The sequence below is a fragment of the Schistocerca cancellata genome, chromosome 2, assembly GCF_023864275.1.
Source record: "Schistocerca cancellata isolate TAMUIC-IGC-003103 chromosome 2, iqSchCanc2.1, whole genome shotgun sequence".
Taxonomy (NCBI): Eukaryota; Metazoa; Arthropoda; class Insecta; order Orthoptera; family Acrididae; genus Schistocerca; species Schistocerca cancellata.
Genome location: NC_064627.1, coordinates 697205265 through 697224625, shown reverse-complemented (window position 1 = coordinate 697224625; position 19361 = coordinate 697205265). Strand labels below are relative to the sequence as shown.

The following is a 19361-nucleotide window of genomic DNA, read 5'->3' as shown; positions in this document are numbered from 1 at the left end:
GACTGAAGCACCTAGGACCCCTCGACCACAGCGGCCGGCGAATCCAGACAAACACTACTGAATGACTGGATTGTTCCAGGGCACAGATGGACCCCTGGAATGGTCACTACCAAAGGATGATGAGGGTAGCACTGGTCGATAGCTTGCAGGCTTCTCAAGGAGTCTGTACACAGAAGAAATGACTCCACAGGGCACGGACGTATGTCCTCAAGAGCAGGAGATATAGCCACCAGCTCGGCAGTGAAAACACTGCAGCCACTGGGAAAGGAATGCTGTTCAACATGTCCTCCATTGACATACACGAAGCCGACATGATCATCAGTCATGGAGCCATCAGTGTAAACCACTTCACGGACTCGGTACATTTCAAGAATTGAGAGGAAGTGTCAACAGAGAGTGGATTATCATTAAGGTAAAGTTCTGGTTGTGGATGAACGGTACGATGCCAACAGACATGCATAACACACAACTTTGTGGACAAAAACTGGAAACCATGGGCTAGAGCCCATGACTGTGCCTTGTGGATGGCTCCCTGTAGGCGCCGTTCAGCAACATCAGTACTGGTGGAGCAGTACAAAATGCAGAAGTCATCTGCATACAGAGAAGGTGAGATGGACAACCCTATAGCTGCTGCCAGACTATTAATGGCCACTAAAAATAGAGAGACACTCAATACAGAGCCCTGTGGGACCCCATTCTCCTGGATATGGGAGGAACTATGGGAGGCACCAACTTGGTTACGGAAAGTACGACGCGACAGGAAATTTTAGATAAAAATTGGGAGCGGGCCTCGGAGACTCCACTCGTATACTGTGGCAAGGATATGATGTCGCCAGCTCATGTCGTACGTTTTTAGTAAGTCAAAAAAGACAGCAACCAGGTGTTGGTGTCTCGGAAAGACTGTTCAGACGGCACACTTGAGGGACACGAGATTATCAGTGGTAGAGCGACCGTGGCAGAAGCCGCCGTGAAATGGTGCCAGTAGGCCGCGTGACTCCAGGACCCAACTCAACCACTGATACACCATATGTTCCAGCAACTGGGCCACATCCCCATCCGGTTGGAGCACCGGAATGATTGTGCTCTCCCGCCATTGCGACGGAAAGATGCCATCGCACCAGATCTGGTTGAAAATGATGAGGTGTCGCTTGTAGTCATATGAAAGATGTTTAATCATCTGACTGTGGATCCGATCTGGCCCAGGAGCGGTGTCGGGGCAATGTGCAAGGGCACTGAGGAGCTCCCACTCTGTAAATGAGGCTTTATAGGATTCACTGTGGCTTGTAGTGAACGAGAGGACTTTCCCTTCGAGCCGCCATTGGAGAGTGCGAAAGGCTAAGGAGTAATTCTCTGACACAGAGGATCAAGCATAGTGCTCAACAAAGTGCTCGGCAATCACGATTGCATCGGTAGATAACACGCCATTTACGTTAACACCAGGAACACCTGTTGGGATCTGGTACCCGAAAACATGTTTGATCCTTGTCCAGACCTGGGAAGGTGACATAGGGCACCCAATGGATGAGACGCCTCTCTCTCCCAACACTCCTGCTTCTGTCACTTGATAAGTTAGCAAAAGCGGGCACAGAGTCGTTTAAAGCCTATGGGGTGCTCCAGGGAAGGGTGCTGCTGTAGGGCTCGCCGATGCTCCTTAATTGCTTCAGTGACTTCAAGTGACCATCAAAGGACTGCCTTTCACTGAAGGCACCCTAAAGAGTGAGGGATCGAGTTTTCTGCCGCAGAAAGGATTGCCTTAGTCACCTGCTCAACCATCACATCGATGTTCCCGTGTGGGGGAGATTCAATGGCGACAGCAGAGGTGAAAGTTTCCCAGTCCGCCTTGTTTAAAGCCCATGTGGGCAGGCATCCATGTGTCTGATGCCGGGGCAGTGACAGGAAGATGGCAGTCGAACAGAGACAGTAAAGTTTCGACATCTCTGCCTCGGCCAGTAAGCACAGTGCCACCCCACAAGAGGTTATGGGCATTAAAAGCTCCCAAAACTAGTAAAGGTTTAGGGAGTTGATCAATCAGTGCAGCTAATACATTCAGGGGTACTGCACCATCTGGAGGAAGATATACATTGCAGACAGTTATTTCCTGTGTCATCCTTATTCTGACAGCCACAGCTTCAAGACGGGTTCGAAGGGCCACAGTTTCACTACTACAGGCTGAGTTCAGGACATAAACGCAAACTCCACCCGACACTCAATTATAGTCACTACGGTTCCTATAATATCCCTTATAGCCGCAGAGGGCAGGGGTCTGCATTGCCGGGAACCAGGTTTCCTGGAGGGCAATGCAGAAAGCAGGTGTGAAGCTTAACAGTTGCCGTAGCTCAGCCAGGTGGAGGAAAAACCTGCCACAGTTACACTGGAGGTTGACATCATCGTGAGACTGGGAAGGCTTGGAACATTCAATGAGGCAGTTTACACCTCACAGTCGCCTGCTGCCACCGACTTATTGCCTGAGCAGTCTATATCCATTGTGTCTGAGGGTCCAGCGAGATCTAGGTCCTCAGCGGATGCCAGAATCTCCATCTCATCCACATACGCAGAGCTTGTAGGTAGCGATATGGGCGCTACCACAATTCCCTTGGTCTTGGGGATCATCTTTTTGGATTTCTTTCGCTGCTCCTTGGGTTTCCCTGGCTGGGAGGACTTCACTGATTCAGTCCCCGGGATTGAGGATGAGTGTGAAACCCTAGGACCAGCTGCTTTTGCGCTCTTCAGCCACTGGCGGGTGTCATCTTTCCCACTAGCAGAAGCCTGGGAAAGGAGTGACCTAAGGGACCCCTTCCTAGCGAGAGGAACCAAAGAAGACTTACGCTCCTCTGGCACAGAAGTGGGGACTGATATCCCTGATGATTGGGGGGGGGGGGGGGGGGGGGTGGAGGGGGGGGTGGCGTTGCTCCCGAAGTGGGTGGTGTATGAGCAACAGGGAGGGAAGTGGCCCCCACCATCAAGTGGGCAGGTGAAGTCTTGTGGCTCTGAGAGGTGACTGGGGTTGGCGGAGCCGATGGGGCTAGAACTGTAGCGGCAGCGTAAGATGATGTCAAATGTACAGGATGTAGGCATTTAAATTTCCTCTTAACCTCAGAGTAGGTCAGTCGGTCCAGGGTCTTGTACTCCAGGATTTTCCTTTCTTTCCGGAGAATCCTGCAGTCAGGCAAGCAAGGCGAATGGTGCTCTCCACAGTTGACACAGATTGTGATGGGCGTCCGCAATCTCGACATGTGATGCTGGAAGTACAGCGGGAAGACATACGACCAAACTTCCAGCATTTATAGCACCGCAATGGGGGAGGGATATAGGGCTTTACATCACAGTGGTAGACCATCACCTTGACTTTCTCAGGTAATGTATCACCCTCGAAGGCCAAGATGAAGGCACCGGTGGCAATCTAATTATCCCTTGGACCCCGGTGGACATGGCAAATGAAATGTACATCTAGCCACTCTAAATTGATGTGCAGCTCATCGTCAGACTGCAAAAGAATGTCCCTGTGAAATATGATGCCCTGGACCATATTTAAGCTCTTATGGGGTGTAATGGTTACAGAAACATCCCCCAGCTTGTCGTGAGCAAGCAAGCAACTCCCGTGACTGGGCAGAGGATGCTGTTTTGATCAAGACTGCCCCAGATCTGATTTTGGACAAGTCTTCCACCTCCCCAAACTTGTCCTCTAAATGTTCAAAAAAAAAAACTGAGGCTTCATCGTCATGAAAGATTCCCCATCAGATCTCGAACATACAAGGTACCGGGGCGAATAAGAGCAGCTGCCATACTCAGCCTGACGTTCCTCCCATGGTGTGGCCAAGGAGGGGAATGATTTGGGGTCGTACATCTGTGCGCTGAATTGAGCACGTGAACACTTAGAGACTGCTTGTGTTTGACCATCAGCAAGGGATGATATACTACGCGCCATCACGTGTCATCTGCCCTGATGCCACCCACTCTGACTGGGGGACCTCCCCACAGGCGCCATCCAGCTGCAGCAAAGGCCACCTGGCAGGATGGCCACTACCAGGAGCCCCGATGCCCCGGGATGACTGACACTACTCTTCGGCATACGTGGGGAGTTAAAGACGCAGGCATCAGCAGAGCGATCCCTGTGTGGTCAGGGGGCTACAACCAACAGGGCACATGGTGGCCCCACCACAACAGACTGGCTACTGTGCTGGATATCAGGTGCAACCAAGCAAACAAGTCCATTATCACCGTCGACGTAGAAAATGATACTACACAGTTGGAAAAAAATGCACCCAGGAGGGTGATCTCGCCCAACAGTTGGAGAACTAGCAGAAGTGCAGATCCACGTCGACGAAAGATGCGATAGGTCTCAGCACACGATGGATACGACGCGCCATGTAAGGCGCCCTTCCTCAATTGGCTCGCTCTTCGGGAAAATTTTGAAAAATGGGGATCAAACCCTACAGGGAACCATCACACAAAGGCCAAAACATGTGAGACTCCTTTTAATCGCCTCTTACGACTGGCAGGAATATCTTGGGCCTATTCTAACTGCCAGACTAATGCTGCTTTGGAAAAGTAAGATAAATGCTATTATAACCCTGTTTGGCAAAATTCTGCCCATGCTAAACAAGTGGATGCCACTCTTAATGAGTCATGTAGACTCATTACTGGATACCTGAAACCTACATAGCAGGATAAACTCCACCATTTAGCTTAAACTGTTGCTCCAGACATCAGTGTGAGATACCCACAAGCAGAGAAAGGTATAAGGTATCTACTGCCAATAAACACTCATTTTCTTATCACTATCCTCCTCCTCCTCGACTGACATCAAAAAAAAGTTTCCTGAGGGCAGCAGATAAAACTGGTTAACAGACATGTTCTGATTATCTATGTGGAAGACGAGGTCTCAGCACCACTTGATGACACCATCGGAAAATCTAGCTGCTGGTTTCACTGAAAAAGACCTTTTTGAAAAGTTCAGAGTAGGTTCAGAATAGCGGTCGCAATGTCAAAAGACAATATGCAGAAATGAGGTTATTCCACATCATCAACCCCTTTTTCAACAAACTACTGAGCATGTACAGCAATGTAGACTATGTCCTGCAAGATGTACCTTTGATGACCTGATATCTGAAAGATCTGAAGCCATTGTGACGGCAATATACTAGGCTAATGTTGTTCAGATTGTTATCTTTATCTTTATTTCTTTTCTTTTGAGATTATTTCACTGTGTACCAATGATAGACTACAGGACACCGTAAGATGTAACACTGTCCTCAAATTTTTAAATTAGCAGTTAGTTTATAAGTTTTATTATGCATTATCCTATATGTTAAATTGTGATGCTTTAGACACAAATAAATAAATAAAAATATCTACATCATCATCATCTACTAAAAGCAAGTCTCATAAACTTTTTGAGTGATAGAATTATGAAGCTAATTTGTTCCAAATATGTATGAACACAAGGTAATTGTATTTTTGTATAAGAAAATGAGATAGTGCATCGATTAATACACCGGCCCTAGATTAAGGAATTTGGAGGCTCAAGTTCTATCCAGGTATCCTGAATTAGGTTTTCCTAAATCACTTCCGGCAAATGCCAAGGTGGTTCTACCAAAATGGCCACGGCTGATAATCTGTCCTCTCATCACTAAACATGTGTGTATTTTCACATGTCAGTATATATGTATATACACAGACGTGTGTGTGTGTGTGTGTGTGTGTGTGTGTGTGTGTGTGTGAGCGCGCACGGGCGTGTGCAGCTGATAACCCTCGATCACTGTATAATGATCCTTGGATGAGTAAATTACTAATACAATACCAATATTAAGTAAAAATGGTACTAAAAAGAAACAGAACTCAGCTTTAAATTTGCACACCATGAAACAGTATTCACTGAATAGCAATCCACTTGTGTTTAATAATGCAGAGAAACAGTGTCAGCTGCTGTCCTGCAGTACAACTTGATGTGTCTGTGCTGTGTGTCAGTGAAACAGATGTTTCAATAGTGGGAAATTCAATCTATTGAAATATGAACTCCCTCTCCAACCTTGTCAAACAGTTAGGTTGTATTTTCTGTTATGTATAGCAAACACACAAGAACAAACATAAAATGCCTGTATTTAATCTGTCTTTGTAATGATTAAATGTGAAATATGGAACAATAAACACACTAATGAACAGCAATCAACTGCAGTGAAGAATTTGATATCTAGCGAGGTTATCATGGACTCCAAATGTGAATTAATCTGGGTGACGTTAAGCATCAAAGGTTCAACAAAAATAGTAATCAGATGCTTCTACAGACTGCCTGGGTCAGGAGCTGCGGTGGTAGAGCACTTCACAGAGAACTTTCAGGATGTCATCAACACCTTTACTGATCATGATGTTGTAATATGGGGTGGACTTTAACTTGCCAGGCTTAGATAGGGAGAATCACGCTATCAAAACTGGTGTCAGGTGCAGATATTTGGATGACATCATTCTGAATGTCTAGTCCGAAAACTACTTTGAGCAGATAATTAGAGAACCAACTCAGATGGTAACATCTTAGACCTCCTAGGAACAAACATATCTGAACTTATTGAATCTGTTAAGCTATATAGTCAGTCAGTTAGTAGTTAGTCACATGTTCCATAGATCATTTGAATGATTCTTTTATTGAAATAATGTGGAATGAGTCAGCTTACATGATTAGAATTAACATTAATGGCTACCAGTATTTAACTAGAAATCCATTAATGGAACAGAAGAAAGTGAAATGATTTTAAGTTAGATTTAAAACTTGCTTTGCTACATGTCAGACAATTTATGTTATTGGACAAATGATCAAAGATTTTTGTTGCTGCATATTGAACACCTTTGTGAACATTTGACAGCTTTAATAATGGGTAATGAAGGTCTTTTATTTCCCTCTAATGTTGTATGTATGTACGTAACATACACGTAGTGTGACAGCGCAATGGAAATGCCTAGATTCTTGAAGAGGTACCTACACAATGTCCATCAGTGACATCACATATTATTCTTACAGCTTGTTTTTGTGCAATCAATACTTTCTTTCTAAATGGTGAGCTACTGCAGAAAATTATTCCATCAGACATTATTGAGTGGAAATATGCAAAATGTGTCGGGAGGTTAATTCATTTCATTCCAAGCTTAGCAATTATACGAAAAGCAAAAATAGCTCAAATTAATTGTTTGGGAAGTTCAGTAACATGCTTCTTCCATTTCAAGTTTTCATCAATATGAACACCCAAAAATTTGGAGAAATCTACCCTATTTATTTACTCCTGGTCAAGTGCTATATCAATTGTTGGTATGGTGCATTTTCTCAAATACATGGAGAGTCCATTTTCCGAGAACCACTTTTTAATTCTTTGGAAAATATCATTAACAATTTCTTCTGTGGCTTTCTCTCTAATGGGATTTATTACAACAATAGTATCATCTGCAAAAATTACCAATATCACTTGCGAATATTAAATCAAAGAAATTAACTATATCATGAATAGGAGTGGACCCAACATTAAATCCTGTGGGACTCTCTTTGTGATTTCTCACCAGTCACTAATATTTTATACCCTTCTGACACTGTTTGAATTATTCATCGCAACCTTTTGCATTCTGTTTGTGAAGTACGATTCAAACCAGTTGTGTGTAAAGCCGTCGATTTCAGAAAACTTGAGTTTGTCAAGTAAGTAACATGATCTACAGAATCAAATGCATTGGAAAGATCACAAAAAAATACCAACTGGCTGATATTTTATTAATTAAGACTTATACTCTGTCAAATGACCCTTCTGAAATCCAAACTCTGATATGCTAAGCAAACTGTTTCCACTTAAGTGTGAGACTACTCTTGAATACATTAATTTTTTGAATATTTTGCAAAAATAAATTGGATGGTAATTGTTAAGTCTGCATGTCACCTTTCTTATGAAGAAGTTTAATAACTGCATATTTTAACCTGTCTGGAACAATTCCTTGTGCCAGTGATGCACTGCATAAAGGACATTACTTACCAATTTAATCCTATTTTTGCTGCCATATTTAGAAAGTGACTGTTAGAAGTAATTGCAGTCTGTGAGTTATCAATCAAAACATTGTCATTTAGTTTAACTGTTATGGTTCCTTGTACACTGACAGGCTGTCTTGTCTCCCATTCAACAATATCCCATATAGTTTTAATCTGATTTAATCTTACTATCTGCATTATTTATTTCTGACAGGACATGCATACTTCTGGACATTTTAATGACTTTCCTTAAAATACTATCATACTTTTTGCAGTGTACAAGTAATTTTGTATCTTGACTTACTCTGGGCTATTATATAAATTTCCCTCTTCCTCTCATATAAGATTTTCATTCCATTAGTTATCCACAATTTCTTTTAAGGATCTTTTGGATAATTTTTTTAGGAAAGCAACTTTTAAATATCTGCACAAATTTACCTTGAAATAAACTGAATTTGACATTAGCATCTCTTTCTATGTATACCAAATCCTATATCACCCCTTTTAACTTACTCTTAAAGCACTTATCCTGTTATTTATAAGCCTCACTGATCTGGATCTGTATGAACCTGCCTCATGGTTCTAAGGCAGCACATTGTTATTTCCATTAACTGTGTGTCATGATCAAAAAATCCAGTAGCAATTGGGTGCATATTAATTGTTTCAACCTGAGAACTGTCTATACAAATGTTACGTGTCAGTTTTCTATTTTGCTGCACACAAAATGGAAAATAGATTACTGAAATTAGATTCAAATGTCCACATACTAATTCTAGTTCATTTTCCTGTCTGCATCTTTCATGAAATCTACATTGAAATCTCCACAAATTCTTAACTGTTTCTTCTTGCCTCAGCTGGCTTAATAATGCATCTAGATTTCTGCAGACTTTTACAATTACCTGAGAAGTATTCTGCAGTAACAAGTTTTTAATTTGTGTCCTACTTTTATAAATGTCACAATTGCTCCTTTTTCCATGTTAACTCTACATGAAAACGATGCACGTCTATAATCTCTGATATTTAACTTCTCCCTCTCTCAGGTTACGTGGTGCTTGAGAGGCACAGAACATTATGACTTCAGAATTTTCCACATCTTTCTAGGCATACAAGAAGCTCATCTATCTTTTTTTTCAACCCTCTAATGTTCTGATGAAACAAATTAATTTTATTTTTCAGGAAACTGTTAACACGGCTGGTCATGATGCTGCAAAATTTCCAAAAACTCTATATGAGTGTGTGCTGTTGCTGCACCTGTTTCCTCCAGGTAATCTTTAAAGCTATATTCTAAGTTGCTTGTCATGATGTTTCCTTCTGCTCCTACTATAAGCACCTTATCCTCTCCATCAAAACCTCTGCACACAGTCCCTGTGCTATCTGTCACCTGGTTAAGCTTGGTACTAGGTATCATGATAGTTTTGACGCAACATCATACCTGTAGCAATTGGCCTACACTTCTTCTGTGACTGCTCCTAGCAGTAAGACTTCTTTTTATGCGGCTTTTCTACCAACTCACCCAACTAAGCTCAAAACCTGGTAAAACCGTTTGAGGCTCTTCTCCTAATTCAGGAAACAACCCAAACCGACTGCCAACTCGAATCTGAATCGTGATTTTTAATGTCTCTCTCCTTGTGTCTATTACTTGTCGCCTTTTCCCAGCTCACAATGTCTCTTTCTCCCCTTCTACCTATCTAGTTCAAAATATGCCATTTCTAAATCTGCCGGGAGGAATGTGAGGGAGGTGGAGGGGTTACAAATCTTTCTTCCCAGCTGTACAATTTTCTTGTCTTGGCTATATAATCTACAACTCTGTCATCTCGTACTTTTTATAGCTTCCCCACTACACTCACCCCCATGAAACCCAAGCCACAGTCCTGAGACATATGTCTCCTATACCAATTAACCTATGACAACATCCACAACATCTACTCTTCCACTAAACCGAAAAGCACTACGACACATTTAAACTTGTAATTTGTAAAATTTTATTTTTCGGTGAGTTGTGCAGCTAACTTCTAGGTGTCAGGCAGATGTAGAATAACACAACAGATATTAGTTCCAACTTTCACCACCAGGTGCAGATTTTGTTGGAACAAAGTTTTTCCAGCGTACATCAGTTCCACATTAATGCATTACCTAGCATATCTACCAAGTTCCACTGCCATATGATAATTAAGCCCACACTGTACCTCCAGGAGTAGCTGCACTTCATTTTTAACCACCTCTGTGATTTTTACATACGAAAACAACATGACTAATAAATTAAATACTACACAATATTAATAACTAATTTGTGCATAATGTTAGTGCAAATGTGTGAAAAGGACATGCTAAATTAAACATTTTTCAAATGATGTGTGGTACAGTCACAGACCACTGAGTGGCAAGATAAGAAAGGATACAAAGTTATTAAAATTTTATAAAGTACTGGTTACCAACATAACAGCATGGGGATGTGAATTATGAACACTGACTATGAATGACCATAGAAGAATAGTCAACTGAAATGAAATTTTTAAGAAAAGTAAACAAAGATTAAACACACAATGATACAGTTGTACCAACAAACTACCGCTTCAACCTGCCACACTCAGCTGAGCTAAAAGAGCCATTAATTGCAGCACTCTCTGGCCCATATCGTGGACTGATGGTAAGAGTTTGGCATTTGAAGTAGCCAAAAAAAGTATCACGGAAATTGTACTACTCATGCACCCTGAGCCTAATGTGCCCTTGGCTTTGGAGTTGATACTAGTCAGTCAGCAATTGCCACGGCACTACAGCAATGTTGCGATGACGTATGGTAACCGCTAGCATTCTTCTAACAGAAGCTGTCATCCTTGCAATAAAAATGAAGTATGTATGACTGGAAACTTCCAGCCACCTACAAGGCCATTAAATACTTCATGCCTCAGCTGGAACCCAGAGACTTTATCATCTATACTGATCATAGACCGTTGACATGCATCTTTCGTCAGAGCAACTTAAACTGTTCAGCAAGGCAACATAACCAACTCAAGTTCGTCTCACAATATATGTTGTTGTTGTTGTGGTCTTCAGTCCTGAGACAGGTTTGATGCAGCTCTCCATGCTACTCTGTCCTGTGCAAGCTTCTTCATCTCCCAGTACCTACTGCAACCTACATCCTTCTGAATCTGCTTAGTGTATTCATCTCTTGGTCTCCCCCTACGATTTTTACCCTCCGCGCTGCCCTCCAATACTAAATTGGTGATCCCTTGATGCCTCAGAACATGTCCTACCAACCGATCCCTTCTTCTGGTCAAGTTGTGCCACAAACTTCTCTTCTCCCCAATCCTATTCAGTACCTCCTCATTAGCTACGTAATCTACCCACCTAATCTTCAGCATTCTTCTGTAGCACCACATTTCGAATGCTTCTATTCTCTTCTTGTCCAAACTATTTATGGTCCATGTTTCACTTCCATACATGGCTATACTCCATACAAATACTTTCAGAAACGCCTTCCTGACACTTAAATCTGTACTCGATGTTAACAAATTTCTCTTCTTCAGAAACGCTTTCCTTGCCATTGCCAGTCTACATTTTATATCCTCTCTACTTTGACCATCATCAGTTATTTTGCTCCCCAAATAGCAAAACTCCTTTACTACTTTAAGTGTCTCATTTCCTAATCTAACTCCCTCAACATCACCCGACTTAATTCGACTACATTCCATTATCCTCGTTTTGCTTTTGTTGATGTTCATCTTATATCCTCCCTTCAAGACACCATCCATTCCATTCAACTGCTCTTCCAAGTCCTTTGCTGTCTCTGACAGAATTACAATGAGATCGGCGAACCTCAAAGTTTTTATTTCTTCTCCATGGATTTTAATACCTACTCCGAATTTTTCTTTTGTTTCCTTTACTGCTTGTTCAATATACAGATTGAATAACATCGGGGATAGGCTACAACCCTGTCTTACTCCCTTCCCAACCACTGCTTCAATTTCATGTCCCTCGACTCTTATAACTACCACCTGGTTTCCGTACAAATTGTAAATAGCCTTTCGCTCCCTGTATTTTACCCCTGCCACCTTTAGAATTTGAAAGAGAGTATTCCAGTCAACATTGTCAAAAGCTTTCTCTAAGTCTACAAATGCTAGAAATGTAGGTTTGCCTTTCCTTAATCTTTCTTCTAAGATAAGTCGTAAGGTCAGTATTGCCTCAAGTCTTCCAGTATTTCTACAGAATCCAAACTGATCTTCCCCGAGGTCGGCTTCTACTAGTTTTTCCATTCGTCTGTAAAGAATTCGTGTTAGTATTTTGCAGCTGTGGCTTATTAAACTGATTGTTCGGTAATTTTCACATCTGTCAGCACCTGCTTTCTTTGGGATTGGAATTATTAGATTCTTCTTGAAGTCTGAGGGTATTTCGCCTGTTTCATACATCTTGCTCACCAGATGGTAGAGTTTTGTCAGGACTGGCTCTCCCAAGGCCGTCAGTAGTTCCAATGGAATGTTGTCTACTCCGGGGGCCTTGTTTCGACTCAGGTCTTTCAGTGCTCTGTCAAACTCTTCACGCATTATCATATCTCCCATTTCATCTTGATCTACATCCTCTTCCATTTCCATAATATTGTCCTCAAGTACATCGCCCTTGTATAGGCCCTCTATATACTCCTTCCACCTTTCTGCTTTCCCTTCTTTGCTTAGAACTGGGTTTCCATCTGAGCTCTTGATGTTCATACAAGTGGTTCTCTTATCTCCAAAGGTCTCTTTAATTTTCCTGTAGGCAGTATCTATCTTACCCCTAGTGAGATAAGCCTCTACATTCTTACATTTGTCCTCTAGCCATCCCTGCTTAGCGATTTTGCACTTCCTGTCGATCTCATTTTTGAGACGTTTGTATTTCTTTTTGCCTGCCCCATTTACTGCATTTTTATATTTTCTCCTTTCATCAATTAAATTCAATATTTCTTCTGTTATCCAAGGATTTCTACTAGCCCTCGTCTTTTTACCTACTTGATCCTCTGCTGCCTTCACTACTTCATCCCTCAAAGCTACCCATTCTTCTTCTACTGTATTTCTTTCCCCCATTCCTGTCAATTGTTCCCTTATGCTCTCCCTGAATCTCTGTACAACCTCTGGTTCTTTCAGTTTATCCAGGTCCCATCTCCTTAAATTCACACCTTTTTGCAGTTTCTTCAGTTTTAATCTACAGCTCATAACCAATAGATTGTGGTCAGAGTCCACATCTGCCCCTGGAAATGTCTTACAAATTAAAACCTGGTTCCTAAATCTCTGTCTTACCATTATATAATCTATCTGAAATCTGTCAGTATCTCCAGGATTCTTGCATGTACAGCCTTCTTTTATGATTCTTGAACCAAGTGTTAGTTATGATTAAGTTATGCTCTGTGCAAAATTCTACCAGACGGCTTCCTCTTTCATTTCTCTCCCCCAATCCATATTCACCCACTATGTTTTCTTCTCTCCCATTTCCTACTCTCGAATTCCAGTCACCCATGACTATTAAATTTTCGTCTCCCTTCACTACCTGAATAATTTCTTTTATCTCATCATATATTTCATCAATTTATTCATCATCTGCAGAGCTAGTTGGCATATAAACTTGTACTACTGTAGTAGGCATGGGCTTCGTGTCTATCTTGGCCACAATAATGTGTTCACTATGCTGTTTGTAGTAGCTTACCCATGCTCCTATTTTTTTTTTATTCATTATTAAACCTACTCCTGCATTACCCCTATTTGATTTTGTATTTATAACCCGGTATTCACCTGACCAAAAGTCTTGTTCCTCATGCCACCGAACTTCACTAATTCCCACTATATCTAACTTTAACCTATCCATTTCCCTTTTTAAATTTTCTAACCTACCTGCCCGATTCAGGGATCTGACATTCCACGCTCCGATTCGTAGAACACCAGTTTTCTTTCTCCTGATAACGACACCCTCTTGAGTAGTCCCCGCCCGGAGATCCGAATGGGGGACTATTTTACCTCCGGAATATTTTACCCAAGAGGACGCCATCATCATTTAATCATACAGTAAAGCTGCATGCCCTCGGGAAAAATTACGGCCGTAGTTTCCCCTTGCTTTCAGCCGTTCGCAGTACCAGCACAGCAAGGCTGTTTTGGTTATTGTTACAAGGCCAGATCAGTCAATCATCCAGACTGTTGCCCTTGCAACTAGTGAAAAGGCTGCTGCCCCTGTTCAGGAACCACACGTTCGTCTGGCCTCTCAACAGATATCCCTCCGTTGTGGTTGTACCTACGATACGGCTATCTGTATCGCTGAGGCACGCAAGCCTCCCCACCAAAGGCAAGGTCCATGGTTCATGGGGGGGGGGGGGGGGGGGGGGGGGGGCACAATATATTACCCAAGTTAAACATGTCTCTGGTATTAACAATATGGTGGCTGATTGTCTCCATCAGGTCGGCAGTGTCTCCAGCACCACTGATTACACTAAGCATGCCGAAGCATGACAAATAGACCAGGAACTACTATCAACAGCAGCAGCATTTGATCTCCAGCAAATCACAATTCCCAGAACCAACATTAAATTGTATTGCAACACGTCTACCTCAAAACCTCGTCCTTTGCTACCAGCCACATCAGAAGAGATGCGTCTGTGTGTTTACACGAGCTGAGTTACTCTGGCATACAATCAATGACCCATCTATCAACAAATCAATATGTACAGCCAGGGATGCAAACAGACTGCCATGAATGGGCAAGAAGTTGCAGCAAATGTCAGTGCAACAAGATTCACTGACATGTGCACACACCTGTAGGAAACTTTCCAAACATGACCACCAGCTTTGCGCATGTCCACACTGATGAAGTGAACCCTTTACTACAGTCCAATGGTATACAACCATGATGACAGACTGTTTCACCCACTTGCCAGAAGCTGCACCAGTGAACAATATTTCAGCGAAAATGCCAGCCTTTGATTTTGTGTGACAGTGGGTATCGCAATTTGACTGTTTGCTGCACACCACAAACGACCAAAGACCACTAAATTTTGGAGTACAGTCCACCACAAAACGACGATCTGCCACTTAGCCAGCAAGGGGATGACTGATAAGATGGTATCGTTCATTTAAATAAGCACTGACGTGCCGTGATGCCGAGTAGAGTAAGGCCCTTCCCATGGTGCTATTGGGCCTCAGGAGCATTTATAAGATGGACTAAGGTGCTCCAATGGCTGAGCTAGTGTACGCTGAGACATTGAATCCATCATGTGAATTTGCAGACTCACACCCAAACACTCTACCATCATTGGATCAAGGTCAGCCCAGCGCTGTCCATCGACTCTAGACACAAGTAAGCCAGATCTAGCCCCCACCAGCCTTCCACACATAGAGCAGCCTCTACCTTTGTGTGTCAGGACCTCAGTGCCTGTTCTCATGTCATGCTATTCATGGAGGATACCAAACCATCTCTACAGCCTCCGTACACAGGCCAAGTCACATATTCACAAGGGGAGGCAAAATGCTCGACATTTTGATTAATGGGATATTGACCAGATTCCAACAAGAAGGTCAAGTCTGCATGTGTATTTCAAGCAGCACACCCATCAGAAGTTCCAAGGCTCTAGCTGCACACAACAGCCACCCCATCACCAACAGCACCATCACCAGAGCCAACTCCAGCACCAGCTAGCCTGGCAGCTGAACACCAGAGCTATGGTATTTTATATGTTTTCGGTTTTGTTTATTCATTGATTTATGGGGTTTACATTTTTGTATCATCCTTGTCTAGTTATTAACGCACAGTTACAGGATAGCCTGAATGTGCTGTTTCTGATGGATTAATTTAAATTGTGAGTACTCAGGAGCTTTTATATTTCTTCACAGTTTCTCCTGTGATCACTTTCAATAAAGTTTGTCACCGGTTGCGTGAGTGAGTTTTTGTGTAGTCCACTTTTTCCATGTTGAAATATATGCGGGATTAAATCAACGAATAATAGCCTAACCAGCTTATAACAAAATAGTTTGAATAAAGAAAAAACAAACAGAGTAAGTACAATATGAAACATAACTGTAACATTAACAAAATTGGGAATAGTATCACATTTAATTATACGTAAGCAATTACGAACCAGTAGAAAAGATAAATGTACATTAACCAGGACAGTGGAGACAGAATATGATGTAAGCCTAATCCATGTTCAAGAAAATGATTAAAATACAATTTTATTATTACCTGAGCCTGGAATTTGAGCTGGCTTTCAAGCTGGCCATTTTCTTCTTTCAGTGTTTTTATTTCTTCTTGCATAGCTTTCTTCTCTGGAAGCCACTCAGGTTGGTCCTGGTGAATGCTACTGGTCTCAACAGTTTTACTTTCTTCAATCACCTTTTCTTTTTCAATTACAATGTCAGAAACAGCACTACAAACAGGTTTCAAGTCCATGCTGCATTTCCTGGATATTTTGCCATCCTTTACTTTATTTCTTTTTTCAACTGGCACAATAGGTTTTACAGCAGCTTTATATGGTTCAAATGGAACAAACTTCGGCTCTTTTGTTTTCAGACTGTTAAGTAACTTATCTTTTTTCATATACACAGTATTACTTGGTACTAGGTTGACAATCTGTCCTTTGATAATGGGAGGCACGGGGGTAGACTCTTTGAAATCTGTCGGCCGATAAATTAACTTGTCGCCTAAAGCTGTTCTCCGATTTCGAAACGAACCTGTCTCTGTAGCATTGTCACCTTCATTCTCCATTCCATCCCCTTCTGTACGACCCGGGGATAGCAACTGAGTCTTCTTCATAGTGGTAACTGAAACATAAATTTTTTTGTCAATGTCTCTGTAATTAAAGCATTTAGAATAACAGTTAATTTACAACTCACTCAGCTCTAACGACAAGTAAGAGATGAAAATGAAGCCGGGGAAAATGAAATGCTCCACATCATCCCAATCATAAGGAAATATACACAAGATTATTTTGTTCATGTACCTGTTGTCACTCAAATACCTGCTGGATTCTGACAAGCAGCTTGTTCACATACATAATTGGCAAAGACACAGTAGCTGGCAGAAATTTTCCTGTTAAAAATTAGTGTGCACCATGAAGTGCATCATTTACAAAATGTGTGGTAACACAACAAACCAAAATGATGACTTACACTCTACTACTTCAGTTATAAAGTGTCCACCATTACAGATACATCTCTCCCTCCACCCTACTCAAGCACACAAAACAATCACCTCTAGTTACATATCTTGAAACTTACGAATGAGCCTTCAGCATATGAACATACCAGAAGCAATGATACTTCAGTATATGAACATACCAGAAGCAATGTTCCTGCAGCCCCTGCCCAAATTACACATACCACTGAACCTACCTATTTCTGTTAAAAAATTATCCAATTTCTTGTTTATGGAATAACCTTATCCATCATTACAGACAGTTGCATTTGCTGTATGCACCATAGTTCGATATGGAAAGAAAAAAAAAATTTGTATTACATGCTGAGTACTTGTTTCCTATTAGGACGTAAAACTGTGGTGTAGTTAATACATGCTGTCTCTAAAGGGCGTAACAAGATACGAACATGTCAATGCACACAAAATGAAACGAAATATACTTTACTACGTTCTTCAACATAAAACATTTATGTTTGGTATTACGGTGAGTTTTGAAATATTTTGCCAATAACCAAAGAGCTCTCATTTTTAAATACTGCCTTCGTATCAGCAATCAGTCTGACTGTGACGTAGGGGCCTACATAACAGACACAAGAATGATGTGCAACGGACACAGGCTGTCAGATATTTGGGTTATGCATATATGCACGATTCTGAGGATACACTGCCAAACTCTCTATTCAGTCTACAACGTATAAATTGATACTAATACGTATCAGTGATATTTCTAGAAATAATATGTGGACAAGCAGCACACACAGTTTTAAGAAAAAATATTGCTGTTATACTGTCAGCAAATGCTAAAATTTTCCAGGACAGCACACAAATACCGTTTCAAACATTACAAACGTAAAAGTGAATGTCATCTAGCATACCTGGTAGTGGAAATAAACGGATCAGTAACCGTAGTTGTATATCTCACGACTGTACGATCTTGATAAACTCATTTGCTAATTAAATCACGTTGAGGAAACGTCTCGTGACATCACAGTTACATTTCTCTCAGTTATTTCTTCATCCTCCTTATTTTCCGTCAAAACTTCGTGGTGTGTACCAAACAAACTGTCAGTAGTACTAGAACAGCTGTTTTCTCTCACTATCTCTCTCAGTTTCTCTTCGGGAAAGATCCAATAGCAAAGTGGAATAGCGTAACGCGCACATTCAAAATCGACACACTATGAATATTCACCTGACCACCGTATGGATGACTTACAAGAGTCATCCTTGTCATATTTCATTGTAGAAAAACGCTAGTTGAAATATAAAATATATAAATATTAAGTATTATGTAAACTTTGCAAGAACACTTTCATACATATTATCTACCATTAATCCTTAACCGTACTGGTGCGGTCTGAGGGACCTCATGGATTCTGTAATATTTCGCACGCTAAGGAAATAAAACATTGAAATTTATTCTAATCCTAATTTACATCGTTGTTTGAAGACTAGAGGAAATATTGTGCATTATTGCTTCTCCATAGTGAAATATCATATTGTAATCTTAATTTACATTGTCGTTTGAACGCTGAAGAAAGCGTTGTGCATTGTCGCTTAGCAATGGGCTATCTCGGGTTTACGCTAAACCGGGTTGAACGCTTGCGTAAACTGAGCTCAAATTGAATTAAACTGAGTTGGGACAAAAAAAACTGTGATAACCTTCAACGCCGTTCTTTCTTTCGCATCAGCGCAGCAGTTCGGTTAACCTGTTCTCTCTTTCACTTCTTCCCAGATTACGGATCAATTCAGCGCCAACTCGAGCCTCGCAGTTTCCCAGTCAGTGATTATATAACCTATATAATCAAAAGCGTGATGGATACTGCACAGAGCACAATTTTGGGTCTTTCAGCTTGAAATTCTGAAGACAGTCTCGTGAGAAACAGGAAACAAACATGTTGCAAAGATTTTGACGACGATCGCAAGGTATCCAAATGGCTGTTCAAGATTATGACTGCATACCGCACTGTAGACCGTAATATTGGATCTTTCGATTCGAAACACTGAAAATAGACACGTGAAACATCTGAAATTCGCAGTATATATGTTGACAGTCATTGGACGATCGTAAGGTAGCCAAAAGCCTGTTCAGGAGCATGCATACCGCGCTACAGGCCACAATTTTGAAGGTAGTGATATAGCTAGAATTTGCTGTAATAATCTGTCGGTGATATGACGATCTTAAGGTAGCCAAATGCCTTGTCATGAGCATTAATGGATACCACAC

At 41.5% G+C, this 19361-nt stretch overlaps 1 protein-coding gene across 1 annotated transcript in view; it reads right to left on the bottom strand.

Annotated features, from left to right (window-relative positions):
- The window catches only part of LOC126162472 (golgin-45), a 53085-nt gene extending 34774 nt beyond the window's left edge, over positions 1 to 18311 (bottom strand). Inside the window, exons 1-2 of the mRNA XM_049919006.1 lie at positions 18013 to 18311; positions 16187 to 16764 (exon numbers count right to left, since the gene is read on the bottom strand). Of these exons, the coding sequence (XP_049774963.1) occupies positions 16187 to 16756 (570 nt within the window). The 5' untranslated portion in view covers positions 16757 to 16764; positions 18013 to 18311. The remainder of the gene's footprint in view (positions 1 to 16186; positions 16765 to 18012) is intronic.
- Between the last annotated feature and the right edge of the window lie 1050 nt (positions 18312 to 19361).